The 21,195-nt window shown below is 38.7% G+C and overlaps 1 protein-coding gene across 4 annotated transcripts; it reads right to left on the bottom strand.

The window, feature by feature from the left end:
• Positions 1-22: 22 nt before the first annotated feature.
• On the bottom strand, positions 23-21,195 carry LOC127655887 (myelin basic protein-like). 4 transcript variants are annotated; one of them, XM_052143923.1, is made up of 5 exons: positions 20,836-21,195; positions 19,673-19,709; positions 17,287-17,335; positions 12,517-12,583; positions 23-321 (listed from the first exon to the last, which is right to left on the bottom strand). In XM_052143923.1, exons 3-5 carry the CDS (start codon positions 17,329-17,331, stop codon positions 23-25), a joined length of 411 nt encoding a protein of 136 aa, XP_051999883.1. In that variant the 5' UTR covers positions 17,332-17,335; positions 19,673-19,709; positions 20,836-21,195. The 4 variants fall into 4 exon arrangements, with proteins under 4 accessions (XP_051999883.1, XP_051999881.1, XP_051999884.1 ...); XM_052143921.1 differs by lacking the exon at positions 19,673-19,709 and having other exon boundaries at positions 20,836-21,193; XM_052143924.1 differs by lacking the exons at positions 19,673-19,709; positions 20,836-21,195 and adding an exon at positions 20,219-20,805.

The following is a 21,195-nucleotide window of genomic DNA, read 5'->3' as shown; positions in this document are numbered from 1 at the left end:
GAAGTGTAAGAGAGGAGGAATTCTACTCAGGATCCTGTTCAGCACACTCGGAACCGCACTCTGAGCCTGCTCCTCCGTGCTCCTGGATGGTCTGCAGCTCATCGGACTCCGAGGGGCGGTCTTTGAAGGTGTTGTCCTCACGACCCGGGGCATCTCGAGAGAAGAGGCGGACCAAGTGTGGGCGGGGCCCAGAGGCATTCGGGTCGTCCGGGCTCGGCTGCGTCCTGCTGCTGTGATGTACTTCAGTGTTCATGGAGTCAGTCGCCACTGCACTCTTGCTGGAGCAACCATTGTTCTGGTTCATGTCTGCCTCGCCCAGTCCTGCACACAAACGCTTGAGTTATCGCTGCTCTTACAGTAACATCATTGTCACCACCACCATCCCCCTGCTGTCAACATGATCTGCACACATTCTCTCACAAACCTCTGTATACATCATCAATGCTCTTTGGGGAAAAAACCCCATCCAAATTCACCGTAATACACATCAAAAAGTACCAGGAAACTTTCAGCGTCAGTAATAAATTAACAGGTGTGTGGGTTCAGTTTCCATTATGTTAACAGGCAGGGTTCAAAATTGACACTAGGCAAATGAAAGTAAAACTTGGTTTCTTGCCAGTTGGCAGTTAAATTTATAAGAAACTGCAACATAATTCATGGTTAAAAACTAATTGAAGAGGTTTACTGAAATTGGATTTTTCTGATACCAATAACTAAAGCCCTGTTCACACATACAGCAACTTGTCCCTGTATTGTAAAGCCCAAGGTATACTTCGGTAAGGCGCAACAGGACACGTGGCGCAAATCTCGTCATCACCAGAGTGCTCGAGCACTGAATGCACTCAGCCCAATTTTTCTAACTGTGCATCTTTGAATGCACATGCACGTAGAATTATTTGCACTACTTAGTGGGTCCACAAGGTGGCAACACTCACATTTGAGCTATTGCTGTCATGAAGAAGTGCTAGAATATGTAATTGTAGCTAAACATTAGGAGATGAAGGTAAAAATGACAACAGTGGATGTGCAAGTCAAGAGTGTGTGTGAGGAGGTCTGGAGACACATGAATTTGTATAACTGGAGTCTGAAGGAATATAAAAGACATTTTACTACTGAAGAGAAATAGTCATAGCATGTATGCGCTAATTGCCTAGGTATGCACGCACAGTTATATGGAGTATACTTTGACAGGCTGACATTTGATTGTATGCAGATGCTGAGCGTTAATGTTATTAACCATCTGGGGTCTGAGGGTATTTTGGGCCCTGGAGAAGTTTTAACATGCTTTTTTCAACATTTGTGCTTTTTTCAGTTGCTTAAAAACATATTAATGGCTAAAGTCAGCTCAACAATATGTGAGCAACATGCATGTACAGGTTTGTATTTTTGAGAAAATAATGTTTATGCATGGTTTTTGAAAAAAAAACTAAAATTTTAAGTCACTGAAATAAGGTCATATAACACATACTAAACATTTGTCCACAAGACTTTTGAGAACTGGATCTTTTAGCCTATAGTTTTTGCTACAAAATGATGTGAAAACCATCCTGATCACTCATTCATACAAAACAATACAGGTCCTTCTCAAAAAATTAGCATATTGTGATAAAGGTCATTATTTTCCATAATGTAATGATAAAAATTAAACTTTCATATATTTTAGATTCATTGCACACCAACTGAAATATTTCAGGTCTTTTATTGTTTTAATACTGATGATTTTGGCATACAGCTCATGAAAACCCAAAATTCCTACCTCAAAAAATTTGCATATCATGGAAAGGGTCTCTAAACGAGCTATTAACCTAATCATCTGAATCAGCTAATTAACTCTAAACACCTGCAAAAGATTCCTGAGGCTTTTAAAAACTCCCAGCCTGTTTCATTACTCAAAACCGCAATCATGGGTAAGACTGCTGACCTGACTGCTGTCCAGAAGGCCATCATTGACACCCTCAAGCAAGAGGGTAAGACACAGAAAGAAATTTCTGAACAAATAGGCTGTTCTCAGAGTGCTGTATCAAGGCACCTCAGTGGGAAGTCTGTGGGAAGGAAAAAGTGTGGCAAAAAACGCTGCACAACGAGAAGAGGTGACCGGACCCTGAGGAAGATTGTGGAGAAGGACCGATTCCAGACCTTGGGGACCTGCGGAAGCAGTGGACTGAGTCTGGAGTAGAAACATCCCCGCATTCCCCAGGTCAAGCCACTTTTGAACCAGAAACAGCGGCAGAAGCGCCTGACCTGGGCTACAGAGAAGCAGCACTGGACTGTTGCTCAGTGGTCCAAAGTACTTTTTTCAGATGAAAGCTAATTTTGCATGTCATTCGAAATCAAGGTGCCAGAGTCTGGAGGAAGACTGGGGAGAAGGAAATGCCAAAATGCCTGAAGTCCAGTGTCAAGTACCCACAGTCAGTGATGGTCTGGGGTGCCATGTCAGCTGCTGGTGTTGGTCCACTGTGTTTTATCAAGGGCAGGGTCAATGCAGCTAGCTATCAGGAGATTTTGGAGCACTTCATGCTTCCATCTGCTGAAAAGCTTTATGGAGATGAAGATTTCATTTTTCAGCACGCACCTGGCACCTGCTCACAGTGCCAAAACCACTGGTAAATGGTTTACTGACCATGGTATTACTGTGCTCAATTGGCCTGCCAACTCTCCTGACCTGAACCCCATAGAGAATCTGTGGGATATTGTGAAGAGAAAGTTGAGAGACGCAAGACCCAACACTCTGGATGAGCTTAAGGCCGCTATCGAAGCATCCTGGGCCTCCATAACACCTCAGCAGTGCCACAGGCTGATTGCCTCCATGCCACGCCGCATTGAAGCAGTCATTTCTGCAAAAGGATTCCCGACCAAGTATTGAGTGCATAACTGAACATAATTATTTGAAGGTTGACTTTTTTTTGGTATTAAAAACACTTCTTTTATTGGTCAGATGAAATATGCTAATTTTTTGAGATAGGAATTTGGGGTTTTCATGAGCTGTATGCCAAAATCATCAGTATTAAAACAATAAAAGACCTGAAATATTTCAGTTGGTGTGCAATGAATCTAAAATATATGAAAGTTTAATTTTTATCATTGTATTATGGAAAATAATGACCTTTATCACAATATGCTAATTTTTTGAGAAGGACCTGTATAGTAATTTAACTTTTGTAAGACACTTTTAGTGTTGATAGTTAATATGCGAGGAGGCGTGAACTATCATGAATATGGATGTATTTCACACCTGAGGATACAAAGACCCTCCCCTGGGCCTATCAATCAGGGATAGAGAATGAATGTGAGGAGACTTTATGATCAAAATCAAGTTTTAAGTTAAAAAGTAATCTGACTATATATTTTCTTTACATAAAGACTTTACTTAATTTTAGACCTACACTACCATTTAAAAGAAGTCTTTTCTGCTCACCAAGACTGGATTTAGTTGATCAAAATACAGAAACAACATTGCTATTCTGAACTCTTTTTACAATTTAAAAGAACAGTTTTCGATTTAAATATATTGTAAAATGCAATTTGTGATCAAAGCTGAATTTTCAGTATCATTACTGCAGTCTTCAGTGTCACATGATACTTCAAAAATCATAAGCTGGTGATTTTCTAATATGGGCATATTTAAAGTGCATTTTACTCATTTACACCTGAACACATATTTTTAATCACAAGCTTTGTTGATGATAATGAGGCATTTTAAACACTAGATAAAATATAATCTAAACATTTATATTATTTTTATATTATATTACATATCACATTTATATCATACAGCATACAATTTACATGTACATGTATATATAAAATAGCATGTCAACTAATGAAAACTAATTGACTTACTCGTCTGAAATTGTATCCTCAGCTGGATCAAATCTCTCTTCAAAATACAAATGTTCATCAAAATACAAATGTTCATCGGAGTCCCACTCTTCTTCTGAGGAAAATGTTAAATCTTCCATAATATCCTGGAGCTTTCTCTGGTCTGTGTATCATTGCAAACGCGCAGAAAAATGAATGAAATATGTTTACAACCTCGCAGTAGGGGCGTGTACATTTGCATTGATAGTCTCAGCACATTAGCGCATGAATGGCACGCTCTGCTGGTGGGTGTAATCACATTACAGATAATGAGATGGACCGGTAAAAACTGTACATCGCTTTGTTTCAAACAGAATGCATTGCAGGAGAATATTTGTTTTAAATTGGAATAGTTTTATATAAAAGTAGACATTTTAAGCTTTCTTTAGACATATGTTTCATGTTTGTGTGAAAAGTATTCGCGGAGTTTCAGTTCATTTTTGTGACTTGTTTCTGAAATATGCTTGTGGAGACAGAGACTGCTGAAAGCTCACCCTTTTTATTTTCTTTATTTTACAAAAGCACAAGATTTTGTTCTTATTGTGAGTGAACACAAATAAAAGTAGACCCTTTATAGTCTCTAATGATGTCTTACACTTATCTGTATACCCAAAAATGACAGAGTATTTTAAGTTGTTTCTGCTGTAATGACAAAAATATAACCCCAGAGGGTTAACCTGGCCATATCCAATTTGACAAGGAATTCGTTTTCTTGTCCCAAACAATTTACATTCTGCAAAGGAGTTTACATGCTTTTAAATGAATTGCAGTAGTGCAGTACAAATCTTTTCGTTTTGTCGCTAAGTGTCGCTGCATGTGTAAACAGCTTAAGGTGAAGAAAGTCGTTATCCAATTTATCTGCCTATAGTTTTTAGAATCAATATATTGAATATGTTAAAAATAATTCATAGTCTTTCTTGTGACAGGGTGGTGTGGGATTGCAAATTTAAGTCACTATAAGATCAGGTAGTCTACTGTCTTTCATATGACATCATATGAAAACTAAAGTGATATGCATTGTATTGGGCTTTCAAGGTTATTTGGTATTGTGATTCTGTGAGATAACTTCCCAATGGTCATATCCTCTTTGTCCGCTTGACCGAGAGTGTATGTGAATGACAACATGTTTCTCATGCCAACTAAGTCTGTCCCCTTTTTGCCTGTGATGGTTCTTGATGGCTCAGTCCCATTCTTTGACTGGAAGCTATTGTTTTTTTATTCAATCACTTTCTGAGTATAGTAAATGCACTACCTGGGTGTGAACCCCTCAAGCACCTTGGTGGATACTCTTTATCTAGATTAAGGCATGCTGGAGATGACAAGGCTTCAAGCCATTTGGTGATACTTATCCAGATTTTCTCACCTCTGTTGCGCCCCTGTGTGTAAAGCCAATATGAATAAGGACTGCCCACTGAATGCCTAAAAAATACAATGTATGTCTCCCTAAGTAAGACTTGATGACTGCAGTGCAAGACAGCACGTTCTGACGCTCTGATGCTCCTGAACTTCTACAATAAAAAATCCTGCTGAAGATTTATCCAATTCTCCTAGTCTTCTCTGAGAGTTTCCAACAGCGATACAGAGACCAAGTCCCAGATGCAGTTTATTGTGCAACCAAATTCCCAATAATAACCTGAAAAAAAGATTTGGTACATAATGCAGGATTTTTACCTATAAACAAGTCAGAAATACACCGGAGACAAAAAACCACTCTCAAAATGAATAATATTTTTTATAAACACTAAAATGTAAACAATTCCATATACTTTTATTTTTGATTTGCATGCCATCACTACAATTAAGACAATTTTGATGACTATCGAATCAAGATAACAAAATATGGTAATAAATATGGTGAATACTGACCATAATGACGGCTATAGACACATCAAATACCCACAAAGTGTCAGTGATTGCTTATATCTCTAAAACTATACAGTTTACTTTCACTGATAGGGAAAACTATCAGCAAACAATCATTGTGGATTTTTGCTGATAAACAGATTCTAAAAGCAACTATCGGTGCTGATTAATCGGCAAAACTGATCAATTGGCCAACCTCTTGTTGATAGTCTGACACTTGCTGATATAATGCTGCCTTCAGGTCCTGTCAGAATTATCCTAATTCCCACTTCTGAAATGTTAATTACGAGTATATCACGTTCAAGTGCTTTGTTGTTGGAAAGAACAGGAAACATGGACAGTATCAGGTTCATTCTTACATATTTCTAGGGGAGCTCTTATTTTGACGTAACAATGACAATAATGGGATTTTGGTCAAATACAAGCTATTTTCTCAGTGTAAAAATGTACAATATGCATCAAATCGTTGCCGATATACATAAGTGTGTATGACCAAAATGGCAAGTGCTAACTATTAGCTGTATTTCAAAAAAGGAATCAAACCTAACATTCACTACAGAAAATGTACTCTCCTCCGCCATTGAAAGTTTGCCTCTCAGTCCAACTCGGAGACTCGGGCATCAAAATGATCTTAGTTTCCCAGTCATAATTATGACTTGAGGGTTGTTCATGTGAAACTTCCGATAAGTAAACTCTTACATCAAAAAATTATCTAGGATGCCTAGTTTATGTAGTATTTAATATTAAACATATCAATGACTGGAAGTCTGGACCCTGTTTAACAGCTCTAAAGATTGATCAGTTTCAGAGTTGAGCTTCCTTAGGAGGTCGTCAGGTTTGAAAGCAGTGTAGCGACACAAAGCCACAACTGTACTGCACAACACAAGAGAATCTGCATTCTAGTGTCTCTGACAGAGACTCTTTGTCCTACCACACAGTTATTGTAGAAGAACAAAGGAAACAGTGTGACTGTAATAATTTCACCAGGCTGGAGTTTGCGAAGTGACACTCATCTAATATGTGAACTCCATCATATAAGGTGTGGCTGCTCCAAACGACTCTCATGTCAGGTATCTCTATTGTACTGACACTCTTATTGCCATGATGTTACCCTTTTTGGGGTACAGGAATTGTTCATTTAGATCAAGTAAAGTAAAATTTTTGGAGAGGTGCACATCAGGCTACACCGTAAATGGCCTACCACCCTGTCTACACTGAATGCGAGCAGCATCAACGCATCGTGTCAAAAGCAAATCGGTCCCATTTCTAATCAATGATGCTGTTTACACTGGATGCAACTGTCACGTTGCATCATGTTGCGCCAACAGTTTGGGGACCCTCCGTTCTATTTCTGACGCACTGTACACTCCGCATATACAGCTGATTGTCCGTGAATGCTCTCTTTTTAGAACATTTGTTAATACGCATTCAGTGTAGACAACCTCGAGCCGTTGCAGCGTAGACAGGGTGTATGGCATAGGTTCAACGCATTAGTATAAATCAGGTTTGACTGTGCAGGACAAGTTATGCTCTGAATATTTAGGGTTAGGGGTTTGTTCACATCCCCAACCTCCAGCAAACCACACAAATGTATGAAACGGGTCAAATTTGTTCTTTGTTCCTTTTGTGTGACAGTAAGCAGTTCTGTCAACTGATCTCTCAAATGTATGTCATATCCATGTGTAAGATAGATGAGATCTCTGAGACAATGCTAAGCTGCCCAGCAGAAGCCCTCCAGCTCAAACAGAGACACACAGTATGCAGCAGTGGGACTGAGGCACGGGAAGCATGTCTCTGAGAGGAGCTGGAGGCATGCGGTCTCCCACCCCAGCATGAAACACTCTGTATGGTGGCATTCACAAGGGTTTGTGGGCCCCCACAGGCCCTGAAGACAGTCAGTTGTCTGTTTCACTGTCCTCACCAGCCATTCCTTTAACACGGCACACTCCCCTACTGCAGCTGAGGCAGATTGCTCACTCAGTGCTACACACAACTGCAATAACACACAACAGTCTCAACAATTTCCTCAGAATGATGCCAAAAACATCCAGTGAGCAGCAGTTCTGTGGATGGAAATGCCTTGTTGATGAGAGAGGTAAACAGAGAATGGCCAGACTTGTTCAAACTGACAAAGTCTACGGTAACTGAGATAACAGCTCTGAACAAATGTGGTGAGAAGAATATAATCTCTGAATGCTGTTCTTACATACAGTAACATCTGTATGTGTCTGCTGCTTCTTTTGCACAAAAGATTCCATGTTTGTGTGTCTATGTGCGATAAAGCAGATGTGTTCTGTGTACAGTCAGATGAAGTGTATGTTTGAGGTCGTTGGAGCTAACACCAGCTGATACAGAGAGACTGACTGCTGCAGGCCACTGCGTTTATATTCAAAAGCTCATATTGTACAGTACGCTGGTATGTCACTGCGGCACTGTCGTCATTGTTCTGCCTCACACTCAAAACACTCAACTCAATAGCTCTCTCACCATGGAGTGATTTTATTAAAGCTAATACAGTCAAAATGTGCTTTTAAATTATTTATTTTTAGCATTGTTGGTGGGTAGCTAGTGGGTTAACATGAAATACTTTTAGGAACTTGTGCTTGTGATATGTTATTTTATAGAGCATTATTATTTATATTATTATTATGCAGTTTTAATGAGCTCATATTTATGGAGAGACAACATGGTATATTTGTAATTTTAAACAATACAAGTGAACAAAATGCAGTTGTCATTAGTGCAGAAGATTAGAAGGCAATTGAGCAGCTCAACATATCATGGAGATTTCAAGATAAATCAGGATACATGTGGATCACACACAATGATCTACACACCTACAGAACTCTTACAAAGTATATGCGTGGTCTGAACACCTCAGCTGTTTGAAGACCAACCTGCTTTTTACTAGGGTTGGGAACCGAGGACTGGTTCTTGTTCAGAACCGGTTCTTTAAAAAAATAAATGCTGTATAATTTTCATGACATTCGGTTCCACTAACTGTTCCCCAACGTGTAATTTTCCACTAATGCAGAAGGAACACTGTGCTAAAATACTCTAACAGTATTTCCTGCAGTGCAATTCAGCAGCAGCGATGCTACAGCACAAAACACAGGATTAGGGTTAGGTTACCATTATAGTCTACTTCCAGAATGAGCAGAGTCTTTTTAATCTACAGTGTGAAAAACAGTATGACCAGTGTAGTCCTGATTTTAGAACTATTGACTCTATAGATTCTTTTGAATCTATAGTGTGAAATATGCAGCAAAACTAGACAAATGACTCTAATGAGCTGATTTAAAAAAGAAAAACACAGCTCAACCAGCGTAGTCCAATTCCCAAGCGAATTACTATTTTGAGCCCATTCTTTTGAATCTACGACATAGTTTCCACCTGATATTACGATGCTTCTTGGGTGATCCTTTCATATGTGGTCAGGTGAGACACATTGCTGGTCACTTAAATGCGTCTCCTGTGACTAATTGTGTTCAGATTTGGAGGGGATGTACGACATACATCAATCAACATGTCAGTGTGTTACTGCATGATATTAAAGCAAAATGTCAGAAAAGACAATTTTTTTTTTTTTTTAAAAATCACAAAATAAACGTGTACTGTTTCTCCCAGATGTAGTTGAAACTGAATCTAGGCACAAATGCAACATGTCAAGCAGAATTATCCCTTATTTTAGAGGATTTCCTGTATTAAAGGAGCTTCAGGAGTTTGTGTATCTCATATGTTTATCAGACACACTAAAGAAGATCCATGAAGTGCTCATAATTGTGTATGTACCCGCTTTTTAATTTTCTTTTACATCAGATGGTTATTTTCTTTTAAAGCCACTCATTAACAGAAAACTTTAATCTCTTGCTTTAGCCTAGCATTTGATTGAAAGGTGAGGGGCGGTGCAAAACACTTTAGACCCAGTTGTGATTGAATCACCCAAAACTCATCTTAATACCAGGTGGACATGGGGTCAACAGTGTGACCAGTGTAATCCGATTCCCCAAAAAAGTAGACTTATCAGCTAGTTCTTTTTAGTTAATCAAAAACACTCATACATCAGTTACTGAATTAATGTTACTTATTTGGAATTTATGACTTTTGACTTGTTCAGCTCGAAATTAAATAACATCTGGTCTTGTGTTGTGTAATGTTATATTTAAAGCTGAAGTTTAGCTTTACTCGCCCACGACATTGTTGGAGTTCACGATGGAGGATGGTACATTAACTCTATACTCTGCTTGAAAACTTCACTTTATTTAGTTGATCAGCTACTGGAAAGCTTGCTTCTAAAACAACAAGGCCAATTTAACTGTTACACTTGTGTAAAACCACCATGCAACAAATTCTTTATGCAGCACAATGAGCTAGTAGCTAACAGCTAGCGGTCCTGTTATTGTTTTGTGTCGCTTGTTTAAGATGATGTCATGGCAGTAGAGGCGGCGCAACTATGAAGATCAGCCCACATTGAGGCGGCACTAAACTGAAGTGGAAAAGCAAGTTCAGAAAAGTAAGGCGAGTAGAGTCGAGTTGAACCCTAACGTGCAGTGGAAAAGTGCCAAAAGATACATACGTTTTGTTGTAATAAGTGGAATTTTATAAAAGAATAAATAAATTAATGTAATATATAAAAAAAAAGGATTGATTTTTTATCAAAGGATTGGAGCCCGTCACGCAAAACATGAGCTCATTGATATCATAAAATTACAGTCTGCTTTTTTATTCTAACTGTTACTCCTGGTTAGAGGCATCTGTAAATATTTAGTTTATACTTAGGGTTACGTTCTACCTGTTTAATGGTGCAATGCTCAAATATTTAGTAGTGCTGAAATTGTGACTTAGTGGCCATTTACGCCACAAATAGGCTAAGTTGTAATGTACGTAAAGCAGGCGCAACTGGCCACTGGTGAACAAGGACTAGCCCCATGTTTAAATATGCCTACTTCTCTACTAAATATTATGCCAAAAGTAGTATCTCAGATGAGTTGTATGTCCGAATCCTCAGTATTCATAAAACAGTAGGCGAAACAATATAGATACTGCATCTGCTAAGACTTTATTTACTATTCCATAATAATCATATTCAGCATGTTTAATAAATAAGATAGCAGAGAACCATGAATCAGCTTATTACACCTCCAAGTGCTGTGATACCAAGAAAGTTGTATAAGTATACTTGTTGAACAAAATCACAGTAAATTATTTTTTAGGTTGTTGTTACGATGTTATACATTCAAGTCACGGGACAATGCCTAAGTTCCCAAATGAAGTATGTCCGGGAATGTATTTATGCTACTGTTATAGTATATCAAATCCAGTACATAATCTGACAGGATGTGAATTTGGATGCAGCTTATGCCTTTGAGTTCATCTTGACTCAGCCGCTCCTTTTCAGCTATATACACTCACCTAAAGGATTATTAGGAACACCATACTAATACTGTGTTTGACCCCCTTTCGCCTTCAGAACTGCCTTAATTCTACGTGGCATTGATTCAACAAAGTGCTGAAAGCATTCTTTAGAAATGTTGGCCCATATTGATAGGATAGCATCTTGCAGTTGATGGAGATTTGTGGGATGCACATCCAGGGCACGAAGCTCCCGTTCCACCACATCCCAAAGATGCTCTATTGGGTTGAGATCTGGTGACTGTGGGGGCCATTTTAATACAGTGAACTCATTGTCATGTTCAAGAAACCAATTTGAAATGATTTGAGCTTTGTGACATGGTGCATTATCCTGCTGAAAGTAGCCATCAGAGGATGGGTACATGGTGGACATAAAGGGATGGACATGGTCAGAAACAATGCTCTGGTAGGCCGTGGCATTTAAATGATGCCCAATTGGCACTAAGGGGCCTAAAGTGTGTCAAGAAAACATCCCCCACACCATTACACCACCACCACCAGCCTGCACAGTGGTAACAAGGCATGATGGATCCATGTTCTCATTCTGTTTACGCCAAATTCTGACTCTACCATCTGAATGTCTCAACAAAAATTGAGACTCATCAGACCAGGCAACATTTTTCCAGTCTTCAACTGTCCAATTTTTATGAGCTCTTGCAAATTGTAGCCTCTTTTTCCTATTTGTAGTGGAGATGAGTGGTACCCGGTGGGGTCTTCTGCTGTTGTAGCCCATCCGCCTCAAGGTTGTGCGTGTTGTGGCTTCACAAATGCTTTGCTGCATACCTCGGTTGTAACGAGTGGTTATTTCAGGCAAAGTTGCTCTTCTATCAGTTTGAATCAGTTGGCCCATTCTCCGCTGACCTCTAGCATCAACAAGGCATTTTCGCCCACAGGACTGCCGCATACTGGATGTTTTTCCCTTTTCACACCATTCTTTGTAAACCCTAGAAATGGTTGTGCGTGAAAATCCCCAGTAACTGAGCAGATTGTGAAATACTCAGACCGGCCCGTCTGGCACCAACAACCATGCCATGCTCAAAATTGCTTAAATCACCTTTCTTTCCCATTCTGACATTCAGTTTGGAGTTCAGGAGATTGTCTTGACCAGGACCACACCCCTAAATGCATTGAAGCAACTGCCATGTGATTGGTTGATTAGATAATTGCATTAATGAGAAATTGAACAGGTGTTCCTAATAATCCTTTAGGAGAGTGTAATATGGTTACTGTTATTAAGGAACTGCCTGAAGATCTCAAGAAATTGGACAATATGGTTCTTGCATGATGGTGGGTGAACCAGTAGTCACAGAATAATGATTGCACAATCATACATTAAGCAAGTAAATAAAAAATAAAATAAAAATCACATGAAAATGTTCTTACCAAACACCTCATCTTGAGATTCCACAGGAGAGTCCGCCATGATGTGTTCAGATACTGTTGAAGACCCCTTCAAAATACAGACAAAAGAACAATGAGCAAAAGAATTAGATTTTCTAGCCAAACAATATTATAAAAAAAAAAAGAGAAGAAAAATTGTATTGCATTGGAAGAAATTATTCAGAATTCAAGTTGCTTTCAATTCATTACATGCCCAAATTTGGACAAAATTTGATAAAAAAAAAAATAAAAAATAAAAATAAAACAAATGAAAATGCTAAATTTCAGTCCTGTGAAGTCTTGTCATAAACCCTTTGAGATTAGAAGGAGGGCGTGACCGGCCGTGAGGATGCACGTATTGTATTTATTTTATATTTGCAAAGATTTCAAACAAACTTCTTTCACGTTGTCATTATGGGGTATTGTTTGTAGAATTTTGAGGTAAATAATGAAATTAATCAATTTTGGAATAAGGCTGTAACATAACAAAATATGGAAAAAGTGAAGGCATCGTTGTTTTTTTAGACATTTCCATTGAAGCAAAGAATTGTGGGTTGTGAGTGCCCACGAAGGATACACCTCATGCATCCTCCGAATTCCCATGAAAGAAGGTTGCATTCGAAGGTTGCATTCAAAGGGTCCTACTCTCTTTTCTGAAACGAGACAGCCTCGATGACATATGTGGCTGACAAATGCGACCTCCGGAGGATGCAGGCTTCCAAACAAGACACAGCCCCGGGCAAGAAAATTATGTTTTTTGGCGGTTGGAAACCCAGCTTTTGGTTCATTACTGCCACCTACTGAGCTGGACTATGGAGCGTCACAAGAATGTCTTTCTGTGGAGTCAATCTTTACAAAAGTGTGTCTTTTTATGAACTGGTGGAACGATACGTTCAAAACTCTGACACTCATACTTTCAAATTCCTCAACTGGACGGTTGTTTTCTTTTTCTTTTAAAGCTGTATCTAGACAGCAAAGTTTAAAACTGATCACATACTAGGCGAATAGATGGCCTTTTCCAATTGTCCAGGATGCATCAGCAAACTACAAAAATGATCTCATCGCATCTGAATCTCGTTTCAGTGATTGGATCAGAAAACGTTTTGTTTGCACCTGTATTTAGAGCTGTCCACTTGTGATTAGTTCACCCGAGACATTTGTTAACAATAGGTTGAATGGTGCTATAGTGTCTCTTAATCTGCCTTTTGATGACTGCCTGGACCTGAGTATCTACTTCAGCTGTCGTTGTGTATTATGTTACTGTGGCATGGTTGATAATGTGGAATTTGGGATATATTGATTAGGGCAAGCAGTACAGCAGGACTCATCTCAATAAGTGAACTGGATTTCTTCCAACATCATGCTCCGTCCTGACTTATCAGCTCATGGAGAGGGAGAATCTAACCCACACGAACAAGGCACACTTGCACATGCCATCTCAGGGAGTCGCTGTAGACCATGATTATCAACAGCAGGGTGGCAAGTAGCTTCTGGCAGAATGGGTTCTAGTGTAACACTCTTGTTTTAGAGAAACACTGGGTTTTGTCCTATGTTGTTTTATGTAGCACCATGGTCCTGGAGGAATGTTGTCTCGCTTCGCTGTGTACTGTACTAACTGTATATGGTTGAAACGACAATAAAAACCACTTGACTTGACTCTTATTTGATTTCAGTTTTAGGTCGGCAGCTCCTACTTTCAAAATTTTTATAGGTGCTTCTCACTTGCCTGCGTGGACATTCTCCCAACAGTATGTTATCAACTGTGCAAATGGTTGTCCTTCGATACATTTTTGAAACACTTTACTGCCTTTTAGCCTCTACAGGGCATGTACCAGCATGAATATCCAGAGAAGCATTTACGATTTCTAAGGAAAACGCATGTGTCACAGAGCACACTTTGCACCCAGTATGGTGACTGCTTTGACTTTGAACATGTCTGTAATTATCTGTTCCAACATGTTGAAATTACTTTTTTAACGGAATGTACATACTTGACCCAGGATGGTGTTTAAATAACTGTTATGTTACTATAACAATGCAAGGAGCATTAGAACAGATTTTACAGGAAAATATTTTTTAATGTTAAAGCCCTTGATCCTACTTTGCCTTTTAACACTTAGTTCTTCATCGTTTCCATATTTTAACTGAGGTATTTGCAATAAAACCAAAGTAACCACAGGTAAAAGTAAAACCATGCATGGCTCCTCACAACCATGGTTAGATGTACAGTAACTATGGTTTCATAAAACAAACGATTTTTTCATAACAAAAACTGTAGCCCAAAACACATTTAGAAACTACACATACAAAATATAAAATAATTAAAACTGCCATAGCTGTAATAAAAAATTACATTCCTCCCTCCCCTGATATATAAAACTATATTAGTATAATACTTAGTATTAATATACAGGGTTGGGGAGTAACAGAATACATTTATCGGGATTACATATATAAAATAAAAAATATAAGTAACTGTATTCCACTTCAGTTACAATTTAAATCATATTTAGAATACAGTTACATTCAAAAAGTATTTTAATTACTGAAGTGATTACTTCGCATTTTATTGTCATTTGTTTAATTTAATATTAATTACTTTCAGATGGAAAACACTTATACATATAAATGATGTGATCCAAAGTGCATTTGAACAGCGGTGAAACACTTTCTTATGATGTGTTACATTCATACGAGAAGACAGAGAAGTACGTTTTGAGCAGAAGAAATAGAAATAGAAATAGGAGTGGTGGTGGCGTAGTGGGCTAAAGCACATAACTGTTAAACAGAAGGTCGCTGGTTTGATCCCCACGGCCACCACCATTGTGTCCTTGAGCAAGGCACTTAACTCCAGGTTGCTCCGGGGGGATTGTCCCTGTAATAATTGCACTGTAAGTTGCTTTGGATAAAAGCGTCTGCCAAATGCATAAATGGAAATGGAAATAAACCTAGTGAAAATTGTCAGCTTTATACTAAGCTAAAATGCCATTTTACATGCACATGTTACAACACATAATCTTATTTTTGTATCAAGAAAATTCAAGTTTGATCATAATATATTTTTTTTCTAGTAAGACCTTTGATATTAGGGCAAAAATCATATTCTTGATAATCATTTTTGTTGTATCTAAAACATCCTTGAAACAAGACCAATTAGATTGATCTTGTTTTAGAAACAACACTGCATAAGATATTTGGGTTTTTCAGAGAATGTATTTTGTCTTACTGTACTGACAGAATTTTTATAGTCAAAACAATTGAAAAAAAATAAAATCTACCAGTGCTGAAGAAGTAATCCAAAGTATTTAGAATACGTTACTGACCTTACAAATGACATTTTACAGCATGTATTCTGTAATCTGTAGTGGAATACATTTTAAAAGTAACCCTCCCAACCCTGTTCATATACAACATTTCTGCCCATATACTATAGTAAATTCAAGGTACATTTTTATAAGAGTTGTGATGCATGGTTTGAAAAGTCTAACAATACATGTCTGTTCATGGCGCAGTTTTCCTCGTCAATGCTTTTTAGAATTGTGTGGCTGTTTAAAATTATTTTATACTAGTTTAATCAGGCACATTTTGGGTTTTCAACACATAATTCAGTGCTAAATTAGCTGTTTATGATGATCTGCGCTGCACGGTTGAGAATTTGAGACCGATCCACGAGTAAACGCACCTGCTCTGTGCACCCACCGATCTGTCCATTGAGCCGTGCTGACAATTAATCTGAGTAGCACGTAAACGCTCTTTCGTTTGGCTTTTGGAGCATTTGCCGTTTGATATTTCTCATACCCAACAGAAAACAACAGCGCATCATAGAGATTCAGCCAACCTTGTAGTCACATCAGTACAACCTCTTACAAAATGTTAACAAATGGTCAAAAAATGCGACCATTTAGCAGTGAGCGTTCTAACTTGTATGGCGCCCTGGGCGATTTTTCCTAAACTGGGCACCTGATGGCTTAGATCTTTTCTTATCTATTTGTGTTGATTTGGCTCTCGAACATCAATAATAACCACTGTGAACCAATCAAGACTAAACCAATTCACCTTGGGAGTGTACAGACTGTCTGGTTGTATTTTATTCTTAACGATTTCACACAAACCAGAAAAAAATGCAACTTCTGTGAAACTATATATTCACAGTATTATGAATGAATTGTGTTTTATTTTGTAACGTTTTGTAGTGTGACTTATTTTCATTAGTACTATACAAAGTTAGAGGTGTGCTATTTGATAGATTCCCTTGCTCCCCCAACCTCAGGCTTCCAGACTCTATGATGCACTTAGACCTGAACTAGCACCACCCCCCTCCCCATCTCGTACTTCTGAGCAGGAGAACTTCCCAGGTAGTAGCCTGCCTAGCTCACACAAAAAACTAGAATCAGGGCGCCCACTCCAACAAGGTTAATTGACCCACAGTCCCACACGGTGACATGATATCATTGACGTGACGTGCAAATGAGCAATAGAAAACTGATTGCACAAATGTCACCATTCCAAATTTATTTTGTGCAGGTGCCCCATGCCCCCCACCGGCACTGCTGGCAAGATGCCGCCCTGGGCGCTTGCCCGTGTCGCCTATACTTAAATCCGCTAGTGCCATTTAGTCCCAGTCTAGAGCCCTTCATGTCACCCAGTTTAATATTTGAGCAACATTGACTATGTCTCTCCAGTCAAACTAATATAAATAAGAAACAACTATAATAATTTGGCCAATTTTATAATGAAATTTGGTTCACAAAATCATTTTAAAACATAGCCTACCTTGGAAACAGAGAGTGGCTCACGTTTTCCAAGGTGCTGCCCCATGTTCCTAAGACAGAATGGAGAAGAAAAAAAAAAAGAGGCAAAAAAGTATATAACCAAACATATATAGCTTAGAATTATAGTTAAGTGTGTGGTAGTCAACATTGCTCCGCAGACGACGTGCACAGACAAAGACTGCGCCTGTCGGGTTGTGTCTAGAATGTAACCCCCCCCAGTTACCTTAAGTGTTGTGAAAGACACATTGAATGTTCACATACTGTGTTTTGTGTTTATTTAGAGTCCTACAGAAACCCTACACCTACCCCTAAACCTACTCCTAACCTTAACCCTACCACTAAATCTAACCCTAACCTAACCTTAGTAACAGTGAATGAGACTCTTGCAAGACTTATGCTGCCAGGGGGATGCCAACTGATGATGAAATTTGCATCATGCGTCCTGTGCATGGAGCAATACGCAACACGGACAACTAAAGTATACTTTGGCCTTTAGAGACGTTCTTGATATGGCTGACTGCAGCACTGTTACTCTGTTCTCAGTTTCTGAACTCTGAAGCTCTTCAAAATTATGTTGTGGCTTCTATTACAAGTCTCATTCATGTTTGCCTAGAAAAGGTCATTCCTCCAAACTCTCTGCAGTGTCTGGGTGGTTTGATGTAGCTTCCACGTGTAGATGGTTGAACCAACAGTGCCCTCTGGGAAATGCACACACTTGGTCATTATACCATTTGCAATGTTCATATTTCATTTCCACAGCTGTATTCTAAGTTCAATGTCAATAATGATCCCTGAAAGTTTGTGAAAGGAATAATGATTCAAAAGGCAGTTTAAATATTAATCAAATAATTAATTACTAAATCATTCTAGTAAGTTAATAAAGGCAAGAAAAAAAGGATAGTTCTTCAAAAACTTTGAGTTAGTGAATCCAGATAGTCCACAATCTAGTAGGCCTACATTTTGCCCATTGTGAAAATTATGAATGGCCAGGCCAACAGGCCTCATGCAGTTTAGGGATGGAACAGGGAGTGGCATTGCTTACATTTAGCCAACAAGATGTCAATCCAACATTCTGTTGATGGAGAATCTTCCATTACTATGGAAAAACTCATGTCTCTGTCATCTGACAGATGATTTATGTCAGGAAATATGATTTATGAAAAGTTAATGATTTAAATGTAGTAGCCAACTAGGTTTGTAAAAGTAAATAACAAAAATTGGTGTTTTCATGGAACATTACAAAACAAATTGGTACATTGTTGATTTCTACAATTATTTATTAATTTTATCAAAAAACATTGATAAAGAGAGGGATCCGATTGAATTTTCTCAAATAAATGACATGCTTCCTTCCCTTGTGATTTACCTGTCAATAACTGCTTGGCAATATTTATGATTTATTTACACCGATCACCACAACATTAAAACCACCTGCCTAATATTGTTTAGGTCCCCCTCGTTCTGACCTGCATCTCAGAATAGCATTCTGATATGATATTCTTCACACCACAATTGTACAGAGCGGTTATCGGAGTTATCGTAGAATTTATCATTTCAAACCAGTCTGGCCATGCTCTGTTGACCTCTCATCAACAAGACATTTCCATCCACAGAACTGCCACTTGCTGGATGTTGTCCAGCTGAGACTGTTGTGTGAGAAAATCCCATGAGCTCAGCAGTTACAGAAATACTCAAACAGTCCATCTGGCACCAACAATCAACCATGTGATTATCTAGTCAGACAATCATATGGCAGCAGTGCAGTGCATAAAATCATGTAGATATGAGTCAGGAGTTTAAGTTAATGTTCACATCAACCATCAGAATGGGGGTAAAAAACATAATCTCAGTGATTTGGACCATGGCACGATTGTTGGTGCCAGACGGGCTGGTTTGAGTATTTCTGTAACTGCTGATCTTCTGTGATTTTCACACACAACAGTCTCTAGAATTTACTCAGAATGGTACCAAAACCAAAAACATCCAGTGAGTGGCAGTTCTGTGGATGGAAACACCTTGTTGTTGAGAGAGGTCAACAGAGAATGGCCAGACTGGTTTGAACTGACAAAGTCTACGGTAACTCAGATAACTGCTCTGTATAATTGTGCTGAAAAGAATATCATATCAGAATGCCATTCTGAGATGCGATTTGGTGCTGTATTGGCGGCAGGAGGGGGTTCCTACACAATATTAGGCAGGTGGTTTTAATGTTGTGGCTGATCGGTGTATTTAAACTTACCATGCTGCTATATTTGTGGTTTTCTTTCCAAATATATTTTAGTGTCAAAAATGCCATTGACGCAGTATGTTTGACAGGTCGCTCAAATGTCTCAAAGTCTCCTGACATTTTAAATTGTTTAATTAATATTGTAATGAGGGATACTTACGAAACTTGTCAAGAAAATGGCCTTGTCCTAATTTACTCTGAAATCAAAAGAAACAAATAAGAAATGTATATTTTGCTGGGCCATTAAAATGTTTCACATTGTGACATTTTCATGTAAAACTATGTTCATTGTGATACTCATTACAGCAAATAGCTAATATGCTAAATATGATCCAGGACATTGTCTTGACAGGTTTCGTGAGAATCACCCAAATATAGGATTAGTGTTTTCGATAACAATAAATCAGTAGTAATATGTATCCGTTAAGTTTGTTGCTGCAAACCTAAATGTAATAATGTTTTATAAGTAACGCGCCGTTTCCTACACATCCTTTCCGATTAATAATTATACAGCACGACTGACATGACGCCCAGATTAGTTTTCCACCCGATACAGACGCACAATCACAAAAATCCACCCTTCACATTCCCCTAAAAGTTAATATTATAATTTCTCAATTACGTATATTTCAGGTTCTGATACTATTGTTCAAGGGTGGACAAACATGCCTTGAGGCACTCGACGAAAGAACATTATTCCAAATACCTTCATCTTAGAAACTCTCCTTCTCGTTTGATATCTGTCATTTGTTCACTTTTCAGTCCAGAACTAACATTACCAAAAAGATCAGAGCCAACACAACTTTAAAAACACAAACGCATGAACGAACACCGCTCGACACATTCGCAACTGACTGTAGTATATGCAAATGAGCTCGTGACGTCGCTGATATGTTTCCAGTCATAAATCGGGGCCTTTGGCGACTAGGAAAAACTAACAGTCCACTATTGTTTGACGAAGATTAAAACGCGTCAATCTACCTGTCTGACTCGGAGACGATCTGAGTTATTGACAATCAGTGGCTGAAAATGTCATGGCTAACATGCGTTTAACGCGTCCGCCCATCACATCTGTCGAAGAAGTTGCAAGGTGGACGCAAAATGCAATCAAATCATGGCAGGTTATATGTTTGTTCAGTCATGACGGAAATAAAAGCACTGTCCTAAATTAGCAAAGCTAGCAATGACAAAGCGCGCTCACACACACACACACAGACAGACAGACAGACAGACAGAGAGAGAGAGAAATCATATCTTGAGGAAATGTGATGGACTGTAACATACAAGGCGTCGTGATTTGTCGAGCTCACACACGGTACGTACCTGTCTGCCCAAATACATCCACTGCGCGGTCTGTAGATGTCCGGTCTCACGGCTCTTTTCAGCAGTACATTAGACAGTCGACATCGGCGTGAATGCGAAGAGTTTTGATGCTTTTGTTTTTCTGTTTCTGCTGCATGTGGTTTAGTTGGATGATCTAGTCATGTACTTCCTGCTTTTAGGTAGTGGAAATGTGTTTCGGTGGGGTGGGGCTATGAAAACACACGCACACGCTGTTTATAGATCTGATATTTAGCATGCGTTTCACATATACCATTATGGCTGTAATATCCTAAACAGGAGTTTCCCTCCACTCCGAAACTCTCACACGAGCCATGCTTGTTGAGCCCTGAGTAAGTTTAG

This window comes from Xyrauchen texanus, chromosome 15, assembly GCF_025860055.1.
Source record: "Xyrauchen texanus isolate HMW12.3.18 chromosome 15, RBS_HiC_50CHRs, whole genome shotgun sequence".
Classification (NCBI taxonomy): Eukaryota; Metazoa; Chordata; class Actinopteri; order Cypriniformes; family Catostomidae; genus Xyrauchen; species Xyrauchen texanus.
Note: the sequence above shows the minus strand (reverse complement) of the source record. Positions and strands in the feature narration are given on the sequence as shown.

Coding starts and splice junctions, on each gene's coding strand:
- LOC127655887 (XM_052143923.1), bottom strand. CDS start 17,331: ATGGGGCAGCACCTTGGAAAACGTGAGCCACTCTCTGTTTCCAAG. Junction 12,584..17,286: donor AGCCACTCTCTGTTTCCAAG/GTAGGCTATGTT, acceptor TGTATTTTGAAG/GGGTCTTCAACAGTATCTGA. Junction 322..12,516: donor ATCTCAAGATGAGGTGTTTG/GTAAGAACATTT, acceptor GTTTGTGTGCAG/GACTGGGCGAGGCAGACATG.